The 25388-nt window shown below is 42.6% G+C and overlaps 1 protein-coding gene across 10 annotated transcripts in view; it reads right to left on the reverse strand.

Annotated features, from left to right (window-relative positions):
- Positions 1–25388, reverse strand: part of NTRK2 (neurotrophic receptor tyrosine kinase 2) — a 539717-nt gene that overhangs the window by 504704 nt on the left and 9625 nt on the right. For all 10 annotated transcript variants that reach the window (XR_014970375.1, XM_085633114.1, XM_085633106.1 and 7 more), the window contains exons 3-4: positions 8752–8826; positions 8499–8570 (exon numbers count right to left, since the gene is read on the reverse strand). Coding sequence is in view for 9 of the 10 variants with exons in the window: in XM_085633114.1 (XP_085489240.1) it covers positions 8499–8570; positions 8752–8826 (147 nt within the window). In the remaining variant the exon portion in view is untranslated. The remainder of the gene's footprint in view (positions 1–8498; positions 8571–8751; positions 8827–25388) is intronic.

Here is a 25388-nt window from a genome sequence, read left to right on the forward strand (position 1 = left end):
ATAAATTATACTTGACCTTAGTTTTGTTAATTGTATGTTAAAGGTTTTTACTTTTTAATAAAAATGTGTTTCAAATCACAGTGTGAAGTGTTAATCATTGGAGTGTTGTAAAATGGAGTGTAGTGCAATACAGTGAAGGAGAGTGTCGTAGAGTCTAGTGTCGTACAGTGGAGTACTGTAGAGTGTAACAGAGTGGAGTGACATAGCTTACAGTGGAGTACAGTGTTAAAAAGTCGAGTGGTGTGGTGTGTCGTATCGTGGAGTAGAGTATCGTAGAGTAGAACAGTGTGTTGTACAGTGTAGTGGCATCTAGAACAGTAGAGCTGAGTGTCGTGCAGAGGACTGTTGTCGACTGGAGTGTCCACAACAACCTGTCATCAATGCAGCCAGACCACCACAGAAATACGCATGTATACTTTGTCTGTATTCAGCAAAATTATTCAGTGTTCAACTGCAAATCATGCAGCAAGGACCGGCACCCACAAACCAAAAGTTGTGTGCGATTGTGCTTGCAGCATTGTTCATGTAGGCTGGCATATCTTAACATGCACTTATAAAAGGTTTTCCTCTGCATCAGATGACCTTGACATCCATCCACTCTTAATAATTATTGCAACATTCAAGTATAAATTCTGGCCATCTCAAACTAGTATTTGTCACATCTAAATGTATTTTTATTCATGAATTAGTATGTATTGCCATCGATCTATCTGCTTACACATACATTATTCTATACTATTATTCTAATTTTCTATACTAAACATAAATTATGACAGTACTGATTATTCTTACAGATTCATATCGCTCATGGTCAATTCCATTTCATCCGTCAGTATTTAACATCATTGTAACACCAAATACAATCTGTCCTTTTCAAATTATTAGATAATTAGAGAGAGTGCTGTTGGTTACAATCAAACCAAATTCAGTTTTGTCCATCAAGTGGTGGTAAAATTAGGACATCTAGCCCAAGTGGGTATGCAACACAATGGTGCCATCTAAAGCTTTTGCAGTATATATATCCAGTGCGGCCCATGTGGGCATACCATGAATCATGGTGCCTCTTACTTAGTGAATATGTGTGTCGACAGAAAATTCCAACCACTAGGATAGTGCATAAAGACTTCTTTTAGTAACCTCTGTATGAGGGAAGAGATATGCCTCCAGAAACATGCCCTTTGATGTTCCTTTCACAAATTGCAAAAGCATTTTACAACACTTGAGAGCCATCAGGCACGAATTATGGCGTGTGTTGTTGTTGGACCTGGCCCTTTTGGCAGGTTCACCCCTATACTTTTTGCATTTATCCTAGCCTTTTTCCCTATGTAGTGTTAGTGGTTTTAGGCCTCTAGGCACTTTAGCACTGTGTCCCAGTGTAAAGTACGTGCGCTCTGTGTTACATTTAGTGAGACTGGCCTGCCCTCCCATAGGAATGCATTGGGGATTCCCCTCTCAGTGTGTGGTAATGGTAATTCCTGGTATGAGAGGAGCTGTGTGGTCAAGTCTGGTATGTGTGAGATCGTGAGAATAAATGCTGCGCAATGGTGTGCGCAGATTTATTATAACTATAGGAGAAATACCACTTCTAGAAGTTGGCATTTCTGTGTGCTATTTTGCCTGCCTGCCTGATGTGGAGTGCATGTCTGGCTTGTGATTGACATGTGCTGGATGGTGTGGGGAATTCCAGGAGCCAGGGTGAGTCAGCCCAGTGGTGAATAGAGAGATCTGCATGCAGATGGGAGGGAGGAGTTGCACCTGGGACCTGAATAGGGCTGTGCCTTCCCTCCACAATGCTGGCTCCGCCCCCTGTGGTGCGTCTGAGCACCTAGCCCCCACCTGACAAAGGAGCTGAGCAAAACAAAGTGCTCCTTAGCTCCCCTAAACCAGTTCTGACTGGTATCCCCAGGCCCTGTGCTGTGTCACAAAGGAAAAGGGAATATAAATAGAGGGGCTGTGACCCCATGAAATTGTTCAGTTCTCTGGTGTGCTGTTCTAACTTGAGGGGGGCCTGCTGCTGCTGGGCTCCAGGAGGAGCCGCCACTAGGGACTGCCTCCCTGCTGGAGGGCCCTGTAAGCTGGCCTGCCTGGGCCCAGCGCCTGCCCCCTTCCTCCTAAAGGACTCTTCCCTGGACTTTGGGACTAAAACGCCTGGACTGTGACTTCAGGAGCCTGGGAGCGCTTTGGTGGTCATTTTCCCCTAGCGCCAGGGAGCGCCGTGTCTTAATTTGCCCCTTTATTGCGAGGAGGGGCTTCTGTGCATTGCCCTGGCAGCGCTGGGCTGCGATCGTCTTCGAGGGAATCCCCAGGATACGGATTTCCCCATAATGCCTTGATTGCGGGTGCCCACCCCGCGTGTTTCTACAATCGCGGGTGCCCACCCCGCTTATTTTTTTTATATATATTCAAAATTACGGGTGCCCACCCCGCTTTACTTTAATTTAAACGCGGGTGCCCACCCCGCTCTATATTTTGAATTTTGAGAGGGAGCCTACCCCTCATTGCAGCCCAAACGGAGAAGCGCCCGCGATCCGCGGCCCGCCTGGTTGTGGGTGGGGCCTCGCGGACGGAAGCAGAAGGGCAGTGCGGCAGGAAGCGCCGCGTTCAAAGACCCAGGCGGGAGCCCACCCCACACTGGGAGGTGCTGCAGTGAAGGTCTGGAGCTCGGCAGGCTCCACGTCTGAGTCCTGGGTCCCAGGAGGGGGCCCGGGTGAAGAGAGACCTGCGTTGTGCTAGCCGGAAGGAAGCAGAGCAGCCTGTATGGAGACAGGGCTCCCGTGACCATGGTGAGAGCACCACGTGTGGCTGCAGGGCCAGAAGCGGCACGCAAGGTTTCGGCAGAGATGTGGTGACCTGAGGCGGGCAAACTTAGGGAAAACTACTGAAGCGCGACCAGCAGGGAGCAGGTCGTCCCACGTGCAGCTGCAGAGGACCCCATAGAGAGGAGACTCAAGGAACCTGCAATATCCCGGTGAGTGGGGACTGAACTGGGCAGCCTTGGTGGTGCCGAAGGAGGCTCTGAGAGCGCAGCCGGGGTCCAGTGTTTACCGCCACAACGTGGAGGGCCAGCACCCCCTTTATTGTTGGGGGCATTTTTCTTAAGAGACGAGCCCCGGGAAGGAGAGGCTCCCCAGCCACTTCGTGACGCCAGCTATTCTCCTCGCAGTCCGTTCGCTGCACAGTGAAGTGCACCATGAGGGCAAGTTGATATTTGGAAGTCCCGGAGTGGGACTTGGGGCAATATCAAGGAGGAGTCAGGGCACAGAGTTGCCAGGGCTCATTTCCCCAGCTGCCCCGTCCGACAGAGGGCAACTGCAACATTTTGCCCCATTGTTCTAAAAGCACCAGTAGGGTTAAGTTGGCACGGTGGTGCCAGCCCCATTCTTTTCCTCTGGGGCATTTTCATTTAGAGTCCCAGAGAGGGGATCAGGGGGCAAGCTGGTGCCCGTGATCATTTCTACAGCTGCCCAGCAAGTAGTGGGCAGCTGCCACATTTAGGCTTGATCTTTTGCGCGCTTTTACTCTGCTGCATGCACAGCCAGCCCGGACATTCTGGACATTGGGCATTTGAGCCCCTGTGAGAGGCCAGTTGGCCTGGGGCCTGGTTCAGTGCGTTGTGCCCCTGATTGGGGCACACTGTTTTTATGCCCATTATGTCCTAAGGTGTTTATGCTTGTGATGCCTACTGTAATGCCTATAATATGTGATGTGATGCTAATGAGGTTTGGGCCTAATGTAGTTTCATGCGCAAGGTGATTTATGCATCCTCTGTTTTACGTTGCAGGATCTCATACTAAGTTCCTAAATTTACCAGTAGTTACTGGTTGTGCTCTACATTTGCTATTTGTGCTACAATTCCTGATTGTGTTTTACGTTTATGATAAATCTTACTTGGACTATTCCTACTAAGTGATGATTCTGACAGTGGTCCGTGTGGCCCTGTCCTGTGTAATAGTCCCCTGTAAATACTGCCTAGTGCCAGTTGGCACAGTGTACATTATGTGATTATGATATAATGTGTTTATTATAATACAAAGGCTATTTTTATATATACCCTTGTGTGGAGTTCCTTTTGTGGTGCGCCTAATGTGTTGCTGCTGTGTGTGGCGCAAACGCTTTACACATTGCCTCCGGGATAAGCCTGACTGCTCGTGCCAAGCTACCAAGGAGGTGAGCAGGGGTTATCTTGGCGTGTAACTCCCTTGCCCTGACCAGAGTGGTGGTCTCTGCCTGGCTTTGGCGCAAGCCTTAGCCAACCAGAGATCTAATTTCTAACAGTTGTACAATTGCTTAACTGACAAATTTCAGTGGTTTGACGAGTTTGAAACTGTTTTTTTTTTACACAATAATGAATAGACAGTGAAATCCGATGGCTCAATAGTCCTGCTTTCCTTCAGTGATCGTGTTCCTTCCATTTCTGTTGCATCAGAATGTGTAGTATATTGAACCTTGCCCACTAGTTACTTTACACACCCCTAACTTTGACCAGAAATATCTTGGTGGCAGTCACTCTCAGTTGGTGCAGTCATATGGACTTTGCCATTCAAGTCTGCCAATTAGAAGAGTCTCTGCTCTCTTGTAGTACTGTCTTGTAGCATTTGTATAACACTTACTACCTTATGCGGGGTGCTGAAGCTCATACCATCACTAATAGCATGCTACACCTTGTAGGGTGTGTTGTTAGGAGGCGGTTGTTTTTATTTTGAGCCTATATGGGAAGTGTTTTCCTGCTGTGCATGATGTGTGGTTATTGTGTTATGGTAAACAGTACCTGGCGATGTGATGAGTGAGGGTATGTGAGAGATACACCCACTAATTAAAATTATAATAAGGACAAACCAGCCTTGCTACAAGGGCAGTGGGATTCCGTGTGCCTGTACACCAAAAAGTGGTGTAATTAGAGAAGTCCAAGTAATCCATACAGTAACAAGCGATAGGCAGAGGAACTGTTGAATGAGTAAAAGGATACCAAAAGGATAAGAATAGGAATTGATGACGAAAGCAGTAGCCATGCTTTTTAATTTTTGTTTTATAATGTCTACTGATGAAAACATACTCACCATTAAGAAGGAAGGATGTGGAGGAGCAATTAAGGCTGTCAACCTGAGCAGAAACTACACAAACTAATTCTACCTACATGCATGTGTGTGTTTGTGTGCGCGTGGATGCATGTGTGCGTGTGCATGTCATAATATGGGCCTCTTTGGCATGAACGTGCCTACCTCTGGTATAATGCCAGTCCTGTAAATATGGAGACAAATCGTGGCATATCTGGGCATCCATAACACACAGTGCAATTGATGCACAGCTATCTGTGTCCTGCCAGAGTTTGAGAACATAAGAGCAACAGGTACAAGAAAAGTGGGAATGGTGCTATCAGTAGACACAAAAAGAAGTATTGTGTCGCATCAGAGTATGCCCCATTCTTCACCAAATATGTAAAATGGCTCATTGTAAAGAGGAAGGTGTGTGTTGTAAATGGATTCCGAGAGTCAATAAAAGCAGATGGAACTGCCACACCTACCATTCAGGAACAGAACCACCAGATTTGCTCTGTGTGTCTCTTTTCTCTGCACAATGCCAAACTCCAAAATAAATTGATTCACAGTTATACCATGGATGATAAGGTGATACACTTTTTGCTGGTCTGTACCTCTTCCAGGTAACTGTTACAGGATGTAGGACTTTGCTTTTCCAAAAATTCTTAGGATTGGGAGAAGTCTAGCCTTCACTCTTTCCCAAATACATTGCAAAGTAAATATAACAACAAGCATTTGCAATGTAATAGGTCTTGCATTACTGAAAGTTTGAGCTATTGGCGTTGCTAATAATAATGCAACGCCAATAACTCAAACTTTCAGTAATGTAAGAGCTATTGCACTGCAAATGTTTTTTTCTATTTATTTATTTTTTAAGCAATTGTGACACCCGCGCTTTAGCTTAAGATGTATAAAGCTAAAGCGCGGGAGCCGCGATCGTAAGTAAAGTAAAGACATTGAAAAAAAAGTCACATGGTGGCATTTTTTTTCTATTTATTCACTTTTGTTACAATGGCGGCACCCGTGCTTTAGCTTTAAACATCTTAAGCTAAAGCGTGGGTGCCGCGATTGCTTTAAAAGTAAAGAAATAGAAAAAAAAGTCACAGGGATGCATTTTTTCCTATTTCTTTACTTTTGAATCAATCACAGCACCAGCACTTTAGCTTAAGATGTTTAAAGCCAAAGCGCTGGTGCTGCTATTGTTACAAAAGTAAACAAATGGAAAAGAAATGGCGACGCACGCTTTTTTCCTCTTTAGTTACTTTTGTTCCAATGGCGGCACCCGCGCTTTAGCTTTAAACATCTTAAGCTAAAGCACGGGTGCCGATACTGCTTCAAAAGTAAAGAAATAGAAAAAAAAGTGTGGGAACACATTTTTTAAAAAATTTATTTACTTTTTCAAGCAATTGCGCCACCCACATTTTAGCTTAAGATGTTTAAAGCTATAGCGTGGGTGCCACCACTGTAAGAAAAGTAAAGTAATAGAAAAAAAGGCATGTGGCCGAGTTCAACAAGCTGCAAATAACAAAAGAAAGGCGCAGCCTGCCATTATTGCAGCTGAAGCATGCCAAAAAGTTGGGGGAAAGCGTGTCCTGCCTGCAACAGCATGTAGGTAAAAGTGATTTAACAAAATAGTGCTCCGAGGCTGTAACTAAAACATCTAGAGTAACAATACGTGTAACAGCGTCAGTCCTCATGGGAGGTTACAACAAGAGAAAAGGCAGTACTAAGGAGGGACTACTAAGCCTATTGACCAATGAAAAGTCACCATTTACAAAGGACAGTAACAGGAGCCAATTAAAAAGATGGGCAAAAAGTGAGTGGAGCTTTATGCCCATAACCTGAATACTGCAAGTCTCGGAGAGACAGAGCAAGCGCTTTCTAGGCGAGACCTAAAAACAAAACATTTCAGATAAGGGTTTAGTTATCTTTGTTTTAAATAATGAAAATATTCAGTTAGCCCCTTGTAGGGCGAACACTGATGATTCTGCGCCCATTGTGTCTGCATTTGAATTTCCTCAGCTTTATTTTTTTCTCTAGCTGCTAAAGTCTGATTTCGTCTAGGTCTTTATGTGTTATGTGTTCCTATATTTGCGATAGAGCACTGGTATTACTGTTTAGTTTTGGAGCACCTGCATTTTTTAGATGTCTTCTGGAGGCCTACGTAAATTTTATTTCAGTAATCTAGATGACCCAGAATCGTTGTATAATCTAGATTACATTGCAATGAGAGCATGGGCACAACTTTACTAAGGATGTGGACAGCGCTTAATTTGAAATGGTTGTTGCAAGTGGGGCCCATCAGCACTCATTTTTTGGTGACAGGTACTTATTTTCCTTCATCAGACTTTGACCCAGAGCAAGAGAGAGCAGAGCAAAAGAGATATAAGCAAAAAAGAAGGAAAGGAGGAAAAGAAAGCAGAAAACCAGTGACAAAGTGAGAAAGGAGGGGTGAAAAGAACATATAGGAGAGACAAAATGGAACAGGAAGTGCATTAAAAGGGGATGAGGTGGAATCGAGATTATACAGTCTTGGTATTTGGCACCATGACTTTCAGTAGTGCCAGGCACAGGCTTCTGAGCAAAACGTTGGGCTCTTGCACTTATTCTTTTACAAATTAAGCAATGGATGTGCAGGTAGTACTAAGCAGCACCCAAAACTGCATTTATGAATGCGGATTAACCAATGGGCTGTTCGGATTGGTTTCTGGTTTTCAAAGTTGATTATGATCTATGAACTGCCTGCATACATTTGAAGTCTGTATTGCTCGATAAAAATGTCCCACACCTTCAGTACTGTCGGTATGGATGTGCATTAGTTAATCTCAAGGGACTGGGTGAAAATGGCATTGTGGAATTTCTTGAAGGCAGAACACAACCCATTCTAGAGCATTGTTTGAAATCCCCAGGTAAGCTTCAGGATATTCGATTAAGATATTATGATCCACTGTACTATAGGGCACTGACGGGCCTTGGAATATCAAGGCTGCCAGGTGACCTTTTTCTATCAAAGCCAGAAGTTCCTCGGCCAAATTAGTGAAGTACCTGTACAATTGCCTCTATAGGGTGGGTTGGATGGATGGATGGATGGATGGATAGATAGATAGATAGATAGATAGATAGATAGATAGATAGATAGATAGATAGATAGATAGATAGATAGATAGATAGATAGATAGATAGATAGATAGATAGATAGATAGATAGATAGATAGATAGATAGATAGATAGATAGATAGATAGATAGATAGATAGATAGATAGATAGATAGATAGATAGATAGATAGATAGATAGATAGATAGATAGATAGATAGATAGATAGATAGATAGATAGATAGATAGATAGATAGATAGATAGATAGATAGATAGATGATGGGTGGGTGTATGTATGTAAGGATGGGTGGGTGGATGGATGGGTGGATGGATGGATAGATAGATAGATAGATATCGTTTGACTCACATGTAATGAAGGTTGGGAGATTTCTGGAATGCTCCCCGAGATACAAACTTTAGACCTGAGTCCACCACCGTTCTGAAAAAAAAGACAAACATGTCCACTTATCACGGAGTTGTACATTGCAAGAGAACAGCGAGACTTAACACAAAATAACACATTCTAATGTCCCTGCACATGTCCGCCCTCCTTCAGTGGCCAGCAAACATACACTACATACAATGTGCTAGACACACTTCACATTTTGAAATGTACTCACAGGTTTTTGAGTGAGGTGTAATATCCAACGTCATTATCATTAATACTGGCCAATCGCCGCTGGTTTGCAATGTATCTAAAATAAAGGAGACAAAAAAACAAGATGATGAGAATGTCTACAAATTTTTGCTCCAAAGCTAATAAGAACACAATCATTATGTATTATCTACTAGTGCTTTCAGTAGCAATATCTCAGTTAACAATAGATGCCTAATGAATTGAACAAAATATGGGTATGAAAATTTACAGAGGGGAATTTATATCCAGTGGGAGGACAAATCACTAGCCCTGTTCAAGAAAATGGAATGCCGAGGTGAACTTCTGCAAATTCATGAACTCATTGGGGTTATTTGATATATATGGTTTCCATGGAACCATATTTTTCTTACGTGCCATGGTGATATAAGAGGAAAACAATAACATTAATTGTGTAACCCAGAGGATAGTGTTCATAAACATTAACAAATATGGCACCTTGAACGCAATTTTATTTCCAGTAAAAAAAAACAGAATAGCCTTTTTCAAGTTCAAAATCGAGACAAACTAATGACAAAATGAAGAGGGCCAGGTTACTATGGGTTTGCGCTAGGACAATGTCACGCAAAGCCATGCAAAGCAGCGCAGACACTTGCAAGGGTATTTACTTTCCAGCTCAGAAGTTAGTTCGCTCTGAAAAGATGCCCTTTTTCAGGGCAAATGTGCTACTTTGCGTCATTTTGCGTCAAGAGGGTGTTACTTGGGTGTAACTTGAACGGATCAGCACAAGCCTCCATAGTTTTTCACACAAGCCTTATCTACTAAGATATCCAGACTGGTATTAGCATTAAAAAAATAACACCACCTTGAAGCAGGGACTAAGAAGGAGAAATCTGTTCATTTCTCCAAGCATTCCTCACATTGCTTGAGTGCTGCGCTGCACAGCACACATACAGTGCGTGGAATGTTTAAGAATTTGTGTACGCCTAAGATTTTGTACTGAAGGGCATGTTTCCTGTATAAATGCTTTGTTAGAGAGCAAACACACACTTCAGCACTAGGGTGCAAAGCTGTGCATAGCATTCGGAAGCCTTTTTGTGCGCCAGCACAGGGGTAGAGAGCAGCAGCAGGTCATTTTTGCGTCTCGCCTAAACAGAGCATGCGCTGAGCTGCGAGACGTACTGTTTACAATTCAGTCAGAACCCGCCTACAGAATACCATTAGTTCTTTCCATTGTCACTCTCTTTGCAATCTTTCGATTGGTTAGCTCCCACTGGCCTCCCTTTCTTGTGTTTGCTCCTGCCTGGAGCAAGGACCAAGAACATGTGTTTTTTCTCGTTAGTAAATATGGCTCTGCGCTGCCTTCTCCTCCTTGCGCAAAGCAGTGCGCTGCACTAAACAATAATAAGAACAGCACCAGAGTGTGGAAGACAACAGAGAAGGCAGCAAAGAAAGTGGAGTGGTTGAAAACTGAGCTGTTTTGGTATTTTGCACCAAACAGGATTACCCACCAAGTACTGTGGAAGGCTACAGGAAGCACAATAAAAGATGTCATGAATTCAGCGCACCCCCTTCCCCTGCCCCACTCCCACACTGAGCTTTCATTGAATATACTTCCTTGTATTTTTCACATACTTCTTATGTATAAGTTGGTATATTATAAGTAACTAATTATACAACTGCCATTATTACACTTGTGCATTTATTATATATTCTGGGAGCCTGAGGGAGAAGGAGCGGAATTTAATTATGGCGCTGTAAACATTTAACGCCAAGAAAACATTGCAGACATTAATTACAGACATGTGTACAACGGGCACTGTCGCGATACAAGGCCCGGCATCGGTGCGCGCGTTTTTACTTGTCTTTGAACCCTCTGCCCAGGTCAGCTGTTTCCAGTGCAGGGACAAGGAGTGCAAGTTCGTGTTTTCCCTGAATAAGGGATTTATCAGATTTCTAGCCACAGACGTCTCGCGAGGGCTTCCGCGCTGATAACGGAACGCCTTCCTGTCAGGATGAAATATGGATTCCTTTCCCGGCCTGCTCTGCTTGGCGCGCCTCCCTCTGTTCAGACGGTGCACGCGGCCGAATCCCGGGGACCCCAGACCTCGCCTTCGAGTCTCTCATTACAAAAGAGCGCCCATCCTCTCCCCCTCCTCACGGCACTCCTCACGGGTCGGTCTGAGGACAGGCGCGAGTGTGCGAGAATACTGCAAGTGATTTGGGGGATTTCTTGGAGTTGTAAATTATTTACACATGACAACCAGACTTACACACATGGCTTTAAAATGGGGCCCTATGTGTGCAACACCCGTCATACCTCGTAGGAGAAGGGGTTACATTCAAACTAGGAAGAGACAGCAGACCCGTTCTGATAAAAAGCCACAGAGGAAAATAGTTTGATTATAATGTTTTTATGTAAGTCTGACTCAGTGGCGTGACGCAAAATGTGCCCCCCCCCCCACCTGCAAAATGTGATATGGGGCACCCCATATCATTGAGATATTCCTTGGCCTTGGGTTGGGGGGAGGGAGCCCTTGAAGGGTTGTGGGGACCTTGAGGGTTGGGCTCTCCTTGTCCTGCAGGGGTCTGTGTTAAACCTTACCTTGAGGGTTGCCCCCCCCCCCTTGCCCTGCAGGGGTCTGTGTTAAACCCCTTGTCTGACTTAAAGGCACAAATGGCCTTCTGTCCCAGCCTACTCCTCATCCCTGGCCTCCTACTCGTCTTTTCCTTCTGAAATATAGTCCTCGCCCCGTCCTGCCCTCACCTGTGCACCAGCATAAGTGCACCCTCATGTGAAGCTTACATCATCCTCCTCCCACAGGGATTCCACACTTACCTCATGGTGCATCCATCTTTCCTTCTCCTCTCCTTTCAACTCCTGTCATTCCTGCTCACTTAGCTTTCCAACCGTCTCCCAAACTCTTCCTAAAGCTGTAAAGTCACTACTCCGCAGGCTGCGTCCGGTGAACCCGTCGCTTCACTCTCTCCTCTCCTCCAGTGTTAACCCCGTTCCCCACTAAACAGCATCTCCCCTGAAAACAAACTAAATGAACAAAAACATCCATGCCATATTAGACTAGAGACCTGACTTGTTTCTCATTACTAAAGCACAGCTACCTAAACATAGCTTAGCGATGATACAGCACCAAAACTACTCAAAGGCGCACCCCAGCTGTAAACTACTGATCAAACATCGTCCAGTAAGATCAGAGGAGGATTAGCCATTGTCTTCAAAAAATCTCTACCCGTGGCTCAAGTCCTAAAAAAAGAAGGGGGGAGACCCGCCAAGCTAGGCAGAATGGGTGTGACATCACTGCGCATTATATCACAGAAAGTGACATAATGATGCGTGACATTGCATGTGGCATTACAGGAAGTGGCATCAGATCTTAAGACCTCACTTATGTTTAGCAGGTCTATCATGAGTATATTTGAGTACATTACAATATTTAACACATTCGATTTTGTATTGGGGTTGTGCCAAAATATTGACGCAACCCTGACTCAAAATCTGGGCCTCAACTGATACATTTATTTTTTTCAACCCTGTCACAAATAAATTGCCAACAAAGGGACAATGAGGCAGTAAAATTGTCCTGCTTAACTGGTTGCATTGTCTGTATTTTAAACTATCTCATGGGGTGAAGGCGCCTGCTGCAGAGATCTTTCTGTGCCAGCTAAATCTCAGGGAATAATAATAATGGTAAAATAACTGGAGGATAACATATTTGCTGCAGAGGTCTGTTTTTTGCCTAGTCCTAGTTTTGAATCAAAGTAGCATAGAGGGTTAATATGTCTCCTTCGAAGCCCACTATGAAACACAGATATCAGATTTGTATTTCATGTAAATGGGCAAGTGAGTTACTGCTTTTAAGAAAGGAATCTTATTGTTACTTACAGTTCATAAACTGTAATTCTTCTAATTGAGCACAGTTAGCTATGAAATATATCCTACACCTTGTTACCCTCACTGTCTTGCGTAACACATCCTTTATATTGATGTACACACATATGGGGCTTCCTTTACAATATTTTGACACACAGCAGTGCAGCGAGCCTTCCTGCTGTGCTGCCGTGCATCAAAATAAAAGGGCAGGAATGAGCCGTATCTTCAAGTTATGGCACATTCCTGTGCTTCTCCCCTATGCCAGCGCACAAACAGCAGTCGTGCGCCTGCACAGACACCCTTACTTCATTTTGCATGTGTGCCTGCGCTGAGGGGATGATTGTTTTTTTTGCAGGCAGGGACACCTTCCTGCACAAAAACAATAGCATAGAAAGATGAGGAAAACGAGGAGAAATAAAAGTATTTCTCCTCGTTGCATCACCTTAATTTTGGAATCTGGATTCGTGGAAACACCCACAGCAGCATCCATGGAACACCCCTTTCACACACAGTTATACGCGAAAGGGAAACAAATTTACAAGGCCATGAAAAGTCATGCAGGGTTGCTTTACGTGGTCTTATAAATGGTGACACACCGGCAGCGATATGGGCTTGTAAATAAGCCACATGATTTGTTGTCAATGTATAAACTGTATGTGTGATGTAAAGTGCTCTGACACCCTGCATTGGGATGAGTGGTGCTAATGCACTCAAAAAGAAATTAAAACCAAGTAATGGTATTTAAACTGTTATTTGTGAAAATACTGGGACAGACCAACACAGCTGACATTCTTACAGTGTTTGCATATGTCTTATACACAGGGACTGAACACAGTCAAAAGCATTTCTCACTTAAGGAATAGCATCTGTTACCACGCATGCCAAAACTACGCGTGGCTTAACAACGCAGTCAATACCACAACTGTGTTGTTACCACGAGTTCCATTACAACGCAAGTCATTACAACGACTTGCTTTAAGGAAGCGCTGGACTTTGGAATCGTTTAAATTACTATTCCAACTCCAGTCGGTGTATCAGTAGGGAAGGTGTTGGACTTAAAATCCAACACCAGTCCAACACTCTATTCTCGAAAGAAATCCTTGCAATGACTTGCGTTTATTTTTTTTAAAGTAAACTTTATTGGCATTTCGACAAATGACATGCAACATCATTGACGCACATGAGACCGTACAATAGTTCCTCCAATGGATACATTCTCCACTGGTCATTATACATACTTTTGTATCTTTCAGGTCAAAAACATAATTCACTAACATTGTGGCCTTTTATATCCTTTATCACTCTCCCACTTAGTGATAACTCTCTTCAATGTCGATGTACCTGTGTATTAACTTTTATGCCTACTTATCCCTTGAATTCCCCCAACCCTCCTTGTCGGACATCTGCATTTCTTTTGCTATCTAAGTAATGTATCCTCAGTTCATGTATCCTACATTTGCGTGCCTTGTGGGTTCTGTGAAGTAATTGTTCCAGTCTGTGAGTTCGCTTCTATTGGGGGCTGTAGGTCCATTATCATTACCGTCCATGCTTGAAGGTCATCTGCTAGTTTTTCATCTCTCCTGACTAATTTCATTCTCTCGACCGTTTCCCATTCACACATGTCTTTCAACCAACTTTCGCACTTCGGGGGCCTTGGTTTTTGCCACTCAATTTGCAATACGTCTCTTTGCTATTATTAAGCCCAGAATCACAAATTTCCTCCTCAATTTCTTGTTTTTTGGTGTTGGGAGGAGACCCAGTATTACTGTCCACACCTCTCTGGGGACCTCCCATCCAGAGGCAGCTCTTATTTTCTGCAGCACCTCTTCCCAGAAAGTTACTACCGATGGACATGTCCACAGCACATGTAAAAATTCCGCCTCTAGCTTGCGGCATCTGGGGCACGCACCGGAGCCCTCTGGATATATATTTATGAGTATTTTCGTAGTTAGATAAGCTTGGTGGATGTAGTTGTATTGTAGTAATTTAAAACGAGCATTTGAGCACCCCTGTTTTACCCCTTCATGTATTCTACCCCATTCTTTCTCTGTTATGTGTCCACCCATCGTTTCCTCCCATCTCGCCTGCAAGAGGAGTGGTTTCCTTGGTAGGTCTTCTCGAATCGCTTTGTACAGATGGGTTATCATGTGCCATCCTAGCACAATATATAGCATCACCTGTAGAGTTCTGGTTACAGGAGGTTCCGCTGGGAATGTTGGCCATATCTCGTTGGCCACCTGAGAGATCTTTGCATATTGTAAATACTGTCCTCTACCTAGATCAAAGGAGGTCGCCGCATTTTCCCTTGTGATAAACTGCCTGTTGTGATATAGGTCGCCCATCGTCAGGCATCCTCCTATTTTCCATTTGCGGATCGACATTGATTCCGCAATCTTGGCAAACCCTGGGATTGCCCACAGAGGGGCGTCAGGCGCATATGGTGCGTGCCTCACCACTCTTCTGATTGTATTTTCCCAAACCGCCCCAGAGATTCCTCTGCCTCTCAATAATAATTCCAGTACGGAACCTCCCTCACACGACCCCTCCAGCAGCTGTTTTTTCCAGTTACCCTGGTCATCAGCCAGTGAATCACGTGCTGTCATTGTGCGGCCATATGCAATGACTTGTGTGGTAATGGCACTTCTGCTAACGTCGCAGTCGTAGTAATGACTGCGTTGTAAAGGCACTACGATATAATGCCTGCTTTGTAATAGATTGTTCCCCTCTTAAGTGAAGTTATAAGATGTGAGCCTTTGTTTCCCCTTGATTGCATCTAGGTGTGAGGCTGCCCGTAGCTCCCAGCCAGGATACGCCAACAAAAAGAGGCCTGATGGCCCCTTAAATGTGGCTTCTGTTATGGGCACATCTGTAATCTGATAAGCCCTCTCCCCGCCTGCACTTTGCTGCTCCAATCAAAAGCAGTCAGCATGCTGGTGCTGCTGAAAATATCCCGGTGTCAAAAAATTACACATGAGCGACAAGGTCAGCATATTTCTATGGGGCCCAACCTCTTGGCAGGGCAGACGCCGTCTACCCTCTGACAATAGTGGGTAGACAGCATCTACCCGCGTCTACTCTCGTCTCAAGCACTGTCTCTACCCATCAAAAGCATAAACGATTTCTCTGCTTCACAACACAAAAGTCAACTTGCCCAAATCTCCCTATCACTAATTTTCAAATCCTCGCTCGTTCTGATTTACAGATCGCCCATACACTATTTTATACTTTCTGTTGCCTTACTGGACTCTCTCTCTCTGAAAATGACATTAAAACATATCATGCTGCGTCCTGGCAGCCTTCAGTGCCTGATTAAACAAATATGAACTTCACCAGACTAAACTCTTCTCTCTAACCTTGAATGGCGTAACTATATTAACTGTTCTCCAGACTTACTCATACAGTTCGGAATGCACTTGGTCGCTTCCCATAGATTTAGCATAACCAGTAATCATCCAATCACCTGGACTGGTCATCGTGTCATTTATTCCAACCTCACCGCTCTGCTGTCACTGATGAATATACTCCCCAAATACCCCAAAAATGTGTAGACCTTGAAAGTAACAATTTGGACTATCCACCTTTCAATCTCAATATATAGATGAATGTATTGCTTAATGACGTAAGAACCCAACAATAATAATCCTTAGTCCAGAAAGTCTACTTACGGCAGACATCTGCCCTTGACAATCTTATACAATGAAAGATCTTCTCAACCACCCAACATGGTCAAATGCAAGTTGACACTTACTTAAAATCACTAAAAACAAACAAAAATATTCCTGGAAAGCCACTGGAAGAAAAGATGCAACCACAACAACACGCTTTCAATCTAGAGTCTCCAGAATATATGAAGACCCTGTCAAAAAGTTAAAACAAAGACCCCATTACTCTTGTTGTATCTCTGAAGCCGTCTTCCGGTCAAAGGAACCTTACAAAATCTTAGTGTAACTTCGAAATCTAGGAGTGCCACTGGAGTTACTCGCTCTGAAGAACTATGCAGTTCCTGGGCAACATAATTCATCTTGAAAGACAAAGAACTGTAAAACATTTTTGACACAAAACCAAGGAGGATAATCTGATAAATGCAGCCTCACTTTTGCCCTCTCTCCCAGTCAACAGTTTAGGTTGCTGTCTTCAGCCCCTCTCTACTAATGATTTTTTCAACTTCATCATAGCTTCCGGCTCTGCGGCGTCCCCTGCATTCTAATGCCCAGCATGCATATTGAAGAACATTCGCCTTAACAGCAGCCATGCCAAACAGAGCCATAATTTGCCACTTCTTTTCATATGGATTATTACTGAGTGATCCTGCTATATTATCCTGATCATGACATAGATGCCACCATGGTTGACAAACAGGACAGCATCAAAATCGCCCTGACTCAAATAAATTGGTAATTTTGTTACTACTCCTTTTCTCTGTTCTGCACTAGATTGCATCTTTCCTCGGTGGCAGATCCTTCATCATATCACTTCCTACATTCTCTTTGTGGCTGTTCCTTTCATCATGTGGTGTGCCTCAAGGTTCCTCCATCTTCCCTTCTAATCTTGAACCAATACTTCCGCCCTCTCCTCGGCACACTCTCGTCCTCCAATCACAACAGCTTTCAGTGCACTAATGATATGCAACACATAAACCTTAAAAATCCAGCAGATGTCAACTCCTGTCCCATCAGCCAATGCCTTAAAATGGTTGACCATTGGACGCTAACTAACAACCTTCAACTAAACTAATAAAGAACTGAAATACTCACATGTAGGGAAAAAAAACTGTTTCCCCACTGCCATCTGACCACAAGAGCTAGGTCCAACCCCCAACCCTTCAACACAAGTAAGGCATTTGAGAGTGATTCTAGACTTCACATCCTCCGTGTAGCACAAATTGATTCAGATTATCAAAGGAAAAGGGATTTTCTATATCCCTAGGTTGAATATTCAACTACCTAAATAACCTTGAAAGAGAACAGGCCACCATCACTTGAGTGCTTTTCTGACTTAACTATGCCAATGGACTAGAACTTAGAGCCCCTCTCTATCTGCTGTGCAGACTGCAGAAAATCCAGAAAACAGCTGTCAGACAACTTCTTAATATACATTTCCAGAACCACATCTCACCAGCCCTCCAACTTTTACACTAGTTGCCTGCGGCTAGATGTTTCATATTTAAAGCAATGTGAATTGCAGATCGAGCCAAACACAGGACTGGGCGGCTCTTCCATCAACAGAAACTGTGCACTTACCAGCAACGCAGAATACTAAATTCTAGGTTTGACCCACTCCTGACCAATCCTTCCTTCAAAATATCCTTCCCTGCATGAAGGCCCTTCTCAGTTGAGAGTGTAAAGCTCTGCAATTCGAATAATTGACAACAACCTTAAATTAAGATGAGTCTTAAAACATTGTTATATTAATTCATTTAATTTTATCATATGGTGTACTGCTAAAGAAGGCGTTAAGTACTCACATTGCTCACCTGCAACTATACTCACAGTTTTCTACAGCAACTCATGCTGAACCAGTCACAAGTTCCTCACACATTGACTGGAGCATGGCTGTGATCCAAACACACCTCAGACAATGAGTACCATGTAGGTTAAACTACTACCCACACATTTTCAACCATGCACTCCACAAAGGTCTCCCAGACACGTACTGAGAACCAGAGTGCTTTTCAACGTCATCGGGGGTATGAAGTACCATAGAAATTCCCTAATGCAATTTAATGCTTAAGAAGACCAATTTAATACCAACGCATATCGAATAGCAGCATCACAGTCCACTCTGATACCCGCAAGATATTATATTTCAAGCAAATACCCCTTTAATCTTTTTTTTAATGACTCAGTTTGTCACATAGGATCTTTATTCAGTATATCAACAAAGAATGAGAATCTCTTACCCGCAGTATTCAAACTCCAATATCATTTAACCTATAGGTACTCACTTTCTAGCAATAGTGTTAATCAAACGCTGCTTACATTTATAAGCAGCCATAACCCAATTAGAAATACTAATGTATTTAGCATATCGATATCAGCCCTTCAGTCTTATTTCAGACATTAACAAGGCGACTGGGGTTATGTTTTATAATATCAACACTATGCAATATAATGTGTCTCCCATTCAAAGCATTTGTAGTTTGCCTGATCTGAATGTCAATATGAAAGCCCCTTGCTAAGTTACCTGCAGACAATTTCACCAAAATAACAATATTAATTAATTTATGGATTCCGCAGGATCCAAATGTCATTTCAAGTTTTGGCACTACAGACTTAGGCACATTGCTTGAGGTTTTGAAAAGTTAATTATGGTGTGCTTCATTTTAGCACCAGTAGCAAGTATGGGTGTCTGAGAGCCAAAACCAACAGACAGACAACAAACGTAGCGTGGTATTTCCATCCAGTCACTCTTGAGATACATTGGAGATCAGCCAAAGAAAAGAGAAAGTAATAACTGGATTTACAAACAACCCTGTATCATGCCGTTACAGGTAGAAACCAAACAGTCAAAGAACCACCTCTTGTGCGCCTCATCTAAACTCTGGGGGCAGCGCCAAGACAAACAACACTCTCTAACAAGTCATGATCTATCCACTCTATCAGGTATTTCCCACAAGATAGTTCAATCCGTCTTAGTAAAGCGCTTTTCAATTCCCAGAGCAACAATACCAACCCTTACAGTATTCCCTTTGGCCCACCTTACTAAATATCGTAGAATGACACATTGATCAACAGTAAAGTATCCATCACTAAATGCAGCTGTATGGAATGCAGTAGGCCTTTTTTGTAACCCATATTTATAGTGAAGTGGAAATAATTTCTGCATTGCAGTTCATTCAGAATGTCAGCCGGCATGATGCCATTTTATCCTACTTTTTGTGTATATTGGGAAGTTTGTGGATTCTCTTTACTTAGCTCTTATCGTCAGGCTCATTAAATATTTTTACAGCAGGGGGTCACACTTTACATCAATTTTTAAAGATGAGTTTGGAACACCATCCGGCTGTGGATCTTGGCTTGTCTAAGTTTGATAGAATGGTCCTAGATATGCTACGGAAACAGAAGGAAGTGAATTAACTGTGACTGCGGTCAGTGCGTAATTCTTAGGCTCTGCTCCAAAATGATTTGAAATAATGCTTTCCAGGCATTTTCCGGACCCGGATTATAGCTTGTATGTTTTTTTAACACCATCTACAAATCAGCGTCAAGAGTCCCGATGAGTTCTTCTGTACTTTAGCATCTTGTAAGACACGCCACTAAGATGTCTGTTACTGTGTTTTTTTAATCTCTTGTTCTTGAGTAGCCTCCCAATAGCTAGATGCGCCTCATAGAAGTTGTAGCTATTTCATAATTGAAGCACTTTGCTGCTTTGCCATTGAGTAGGTTTTTTTCCATGAAACTAATTAGAATAAACATGTTTATTTTTCTTTGTGTCCCCTATCATTGGCACTCTGTGTACTGCCTTCTTAGTTGATTCCTTTAGAGTCAAAACACTCAAGAATAAACTCCCTAATTCATTATGCACCTAGTGCCATTTTTCTTTCTAAGGTCATAGCACTTGCCAGGAACAGCATAAACTTAGACTTCTGTTTGAAAGCTTCAAATATTACTAGTGGATTATGATCAATATTAATTTGATTGATCAGAACAAAATCAAGAATATCATTCTAACTCCTACTAAAATATCTGACATTGCACAATAGTTAATCGCATATTTATTTTCTCCTTTAACAAAGGGATTCATATTCCTGTACGTTTTCAGAAATCTGCCAATTTGTAGTTACACTGTATGCTGAATACACTTTTCAAATACTTTTGACACAACTGTATTAAGGTTTATATCAGCCGCAATGCATTTAGTTAATTTCTAGCACATAAAAGAATATCTATTCCGGGCATTTTAAAGGGTTAAAATTAATTGAAGCTTTTCAGTGCAAAAATTGGTTTCCTTATTTTCAATTCTTTCCTTTTTTTTCTGGGTTTAAGTCATCTGCAACCCTACAAGAAAATCTCTGGATATAACAATTGATAAGGAAAACTTCAGCAAATGCGATATTTCTCAATAGCTGAGTTTGCCCAACCACCACCACTCACTGAGGAAGTATGCAACAAATCTGGCAACACTCAAGTTTGTCTTGATAGCACCAGCATTTCTCCTAGTGGCCACATCTGATCATTGTCAGAAAGTAAGAACAACAAAATGTTCAATGTAACAACTTCCGAAGCCCTAGTTTCACAATTGACCTCATGTCCTTTCAGACAATCAACAAATTCGACACCATCACATTTCTTAAGTAGCCCAGCTACATTTCATATTAGGGTGGAGGTAACACAACTGTTAAACCTTGGTTTCCCCTGCCGGCTGCACGACAATGGGTGCTTCACGGGCTACGATAAACCAACTTCTGTCAATTTTAATATCTGAAAATGATAGGCAGATCACTCGAGTGGTGCAATGATAGACCTACAAAGACGCAATGCATTCAGTTAATGACGGGCCAGAGAGAGCAAAATGTGATCTAATGAAATCTCAGAATTATTGCTCGAGAACAAACTCCTTAAAATTAAATAACTGTTTGCTCCCAACCAAACAATATCTAAAGACAAACAGTTATCACTGCCAACAGCATATACTATAAGTCAGTGAGACCACGGCAAGCTCATTGAAGGAACTGTTGAAAATACTTTGGGGCCTTGAAAGTCCAGCCAGGTCTACAAGTTAGGCTTAGATTTAAAAGAAGCCATGAGTTATATTGTACGTTAAATATTTCTCTTGACAAAAATACCACCATTCAGAAGTCTATTATAATTTCCACCTCTCAAGATTGTCCACTAATGGCTGTCACTGTGAATTGTCACTGCATCCAATACTCAAGAGGGCCAACATGCACTGGTGCCTGATCCCCTGTTCAATTGTAAAGAGCTGTGCCCACTGCTCTCCCCTTCCCTTCCACTCCCCCCCACACACACACTTCAGAATGCACTCTGGATAGATTAGCTTGCTAGAGACTGCCAATCACTCCCTCCAAACGTGGTTGTTTTCAATACATGATACACAGATACCTGATTTCTGTCTACAATAAACTACATATTTAAAACATCTACAAGAATTCCTACTCTATGGATTTGCTGTTTTGGGCTTCTATTGAGTGCTGTGATATTTTTGTTTATAGTGTTTCCCGTGATAATAAGGTTTCCCGTAGGGCCTATATATCGGATTGAAAAGCTTGCTTGTGATCTACAAACATCATGATGAAGAAGCCCTCTGTGAGAGGGACACTCTTGCTCCTAATCATGAACTAAATCTCCCACCCATCCACAAAACATGACTTCATTAAGGAGTGTTTTTCTCACTCAGTTTGCAGTTAACCCTTGTCATTGTGGCACTACAGTATGTCCCCAATAAGTGTAAAAAACATGGGGAGTTTGTGAATTCTCACAAAAGTGTCACCTTGTGGTTGTCGGCCATCTTTGTGTGTGCCTCCAACCTGCTGCTCCACTGTGGACACCCCTCTTTCCACTTTAACCCTAATTCTGTGACTCTGGAAAGTCTGCCATGCCAGTGGATTGTCCACATTCGAAATGGAAATTTCAGGCATAAAAATATGCAAATGTGAAGCCTGTGATTTAGGGTCTGCAATTTGTGTTCTGCCCTCAAACTCACCCTCTTTCTCACCTGCGTTCACTTTAAGTTCACACAAGCCTTTTTGAGTCAGAAACTAAAACTTGTGGGTCTTGCACTGGCCATGCAATGTATTTAAGGCCATTACTATCCTTTGTGACGTATTATAAGTAAGTGTGGATACCACAGTCAACAGATCATATGTTGCTTTACTCTTATTAAGTTTCTGCATAAAGCCATTCTGAAAGTTGTGTTAATTTGTTACTTTCCGAACAGATCGTGCAGCGCAGTCATGTCAGAGCCAGGACACCCTCTTGCTGGGTAACAGTGGTTTTTATGACTTTTAATCAATCAAGTATACATTATAATACAAGAGTTATTTTCACCATTTGGGCCATAATTGATGCATGTTTTGAGTAGTAGCAGATTTCAAAAAGTTTGTAGCCACTTATAGCACGTGGATAAATGCTCTATTATGATCTGGTGTATGGTTTGCTGTAGTGCATTCTAATGTACAGGGCATTTAAAAATAATTTGTGATTCTAGCTAATCCTGACACGTGTACTTGTCTATGCAAGTGGGATAATGTGAAAAAAAAGAAAGATAGAAAGATAAGAGGAATGTAAGAAAGAAAGAATGAAAGCCAGAAGGAAGGTAAGAGAAAGAAAGAGAAAGAAAGAAAGAAAGAGAAAGAAAGAAAGAAAGAAAGAAAGAAAGAAAGAAAGAAAGAAAGAAAGAAAGAAAGAAAGAAAGAAAGAAAGAAAGAAAGAGAAAGAAGGAAAGAAAGAAAGAAAGAAAGAAAGAAAACTAAAGAAAAACACAAATCTTTATTTTAATTGCTCTATGTTTTCAGGTGTGACAGCCCCGTTTGGTCAACTCAAATGAACCCAGGAAGTATTAGTTGTGTCATACAAACAGATTTGAGACAGCAATGTTTCAATTTGTCAACCATGGGGCTGACGCCAAGCCCTGTACGATTTACAGCCCGTCTTTAGAGCCAACAAATCAGTTCTCACATCTCCAACAGGCACAGCACAACTCTGAGCCTGACTCAGTGGTGTGGAGAAGAGGTTTTCAGTCACCTTGTGGCACATACATGTGACTTTTCATGGTAAAACTAGGGCTGGTGCAAGTTCTGTCTCTAGGAGTGAGTTATGTTGGTTCTGGGCTGCTTTTGCAAAGTAGCTGTGCTTTTTAAGATGAGCATGCACGTTTATGTGTGTGCCTTTGTTCCTGATTTCTGTGCTACGGAAATATTTTGCAATCGGAGAGGGAAGGAGGGTAAAGGAAGGAAGGAAGTAGAAAAAAAAGTAAGACACACAAAGGAAACACTATGGAAGAGTCAGAGCGAAAGTAATCAAAAAGTAAGTAAAAGAAAGTAACAAACATTGAATAAAGGGACGTCAGGGAAAAAAGAAAATTAAACTGCAAGGCTGAACAAAACAAAAAAGAAAAAGATCGAAACGGCTAAACAAACTTACTGACTATTTTAAGATGCCTTATAGGCAAATGGAAAAACAACGATGTTACTAAACACAACAATATAAATAAATGGTTAACTATTCTCAAGCAGAATTATAATCAAGATATCACAAATCAACCTGGTATGCTATTTCGCTCTGGTCAATCAACTCAACAAGACTCCAATCACAAGAATTTGGGGAGAATTCAAGTTTAGAATTATTCATTTATTTTGGAGTTTTGAGTTTGTGCTGATTAAATTCCTGTATCAGCCTTCTGAAAATATTTTTCATGTGTTTAAGAGGACAACCTTGGAGTTTAAAAACCCCTTGAAAAAACAATGTTGAGTGTTGACGCCAACTCAACCCACCTTGAATACAAAACTCATGACGTTTTGAGCTAACGCGAAGTGATTTCAGGTGGACAAACCGATTACACTCCTAATCTGTATGATCCGTCTAATCATTTGAAACTCACACCGAGATACGACTGGTCTCACAGTTTAAAAAACAAAATTTAGCCCAGACTGAGTTCTGTGCCCATATCGAGGCAGCCATCTTTGGGGACCTGTGGTTTCCCCCAAGGGTTCAACAATGTCACCAGTGATATTGGCTCTTCATTTGGAACCTCTGGGGATCCTGCCAATCACAATTCCAAACACCAATATTCTGAGGACACTGAACTTTACTTCAAAGCGTCTATGTCCAACGACGTTCATATACTAGCAACATGTCTCAAAGCCATTCAGATGTAGATGGCTGATGTGTGGCTGAAGTGAAGACCACAAAATACTAAGAGCATCCTTATTGGCTTGCTCCGGCCCCAAATCCAAATCTGGCTAAATTAAATGGCCGTGGAGAATTGCTCATCCCTTACAGACTGTACAATGTCACTCAGCTTCAACATGGATTGTTGCCTGTCCTTCAAAGATCATGTGCAGGAAACATCTCAAACCACCAAGGACCAAATCAACCTCCCCAGAAAGAACAAACACAGTCAGCCGCCAATATCTGAAGCCACCAACCTCTGATTCACTATCTGAACTCCAGTGCCAGCACACACTCACGATAGAAATAAGCTGCTGGTCCCCAGAGCTCCCCTTCTCTGCCCCCAACTCCAACCCACCTTGTTATGGACCACAGGAAACATGATCACATAACTATAACGCTGTGAGAATTTCATTGGCTAAACTTCATATCCTAAATCCAGGCAACAAATGTTTACACATCTAGAAAATACACCAGAAAAGGACAACAAGGCAAGAGATATCCAGTGATGCCCAGCACTTTGGAACCAGTTCCCCTGGGTTCGGAGACCGGCTCCTCCATCCAACATTTCAAGAAAGACCTTTCCCAGCAATGCTTGCCTCTTCACAGCTTGCTTGTACACCCTCCCTCCCTTGCCTTCATTCCCTTGACCCAGGCCTGAAATACTTTACATAGGGCACCTTTGACCCCTAGGCACAGCATTTACGGCCTTTAAATGCAGACACCTCTGGGATTCATAACTACCTCTGCTACATACACTACCCTGAGGTCCAACAGCTTCAGAGTAAGGTAAGGCATCTTGAAGTGCAATAGGGAGATGTGGAAATCTTTTTCCATATAGAACAGGGTGTTCAGAATAACATGCTTGTATTACTCCTGTAACAACATATACTAGCAACATTTTGACGTATACCGCCGTTCCAT

This window comes from Triturus cristatus, chromosome 2_1 (genome assembly GCF_964204655.1).
Source record: "Triturus cristatus chromosome 2_1, aTriCri1.1, whole genome shotgun sequence".
NCBI lineage: Eukaryota > Metazoa > Chordata > Amphibia > Caudata > Salamandridae > Triturus > Triturus cristatus.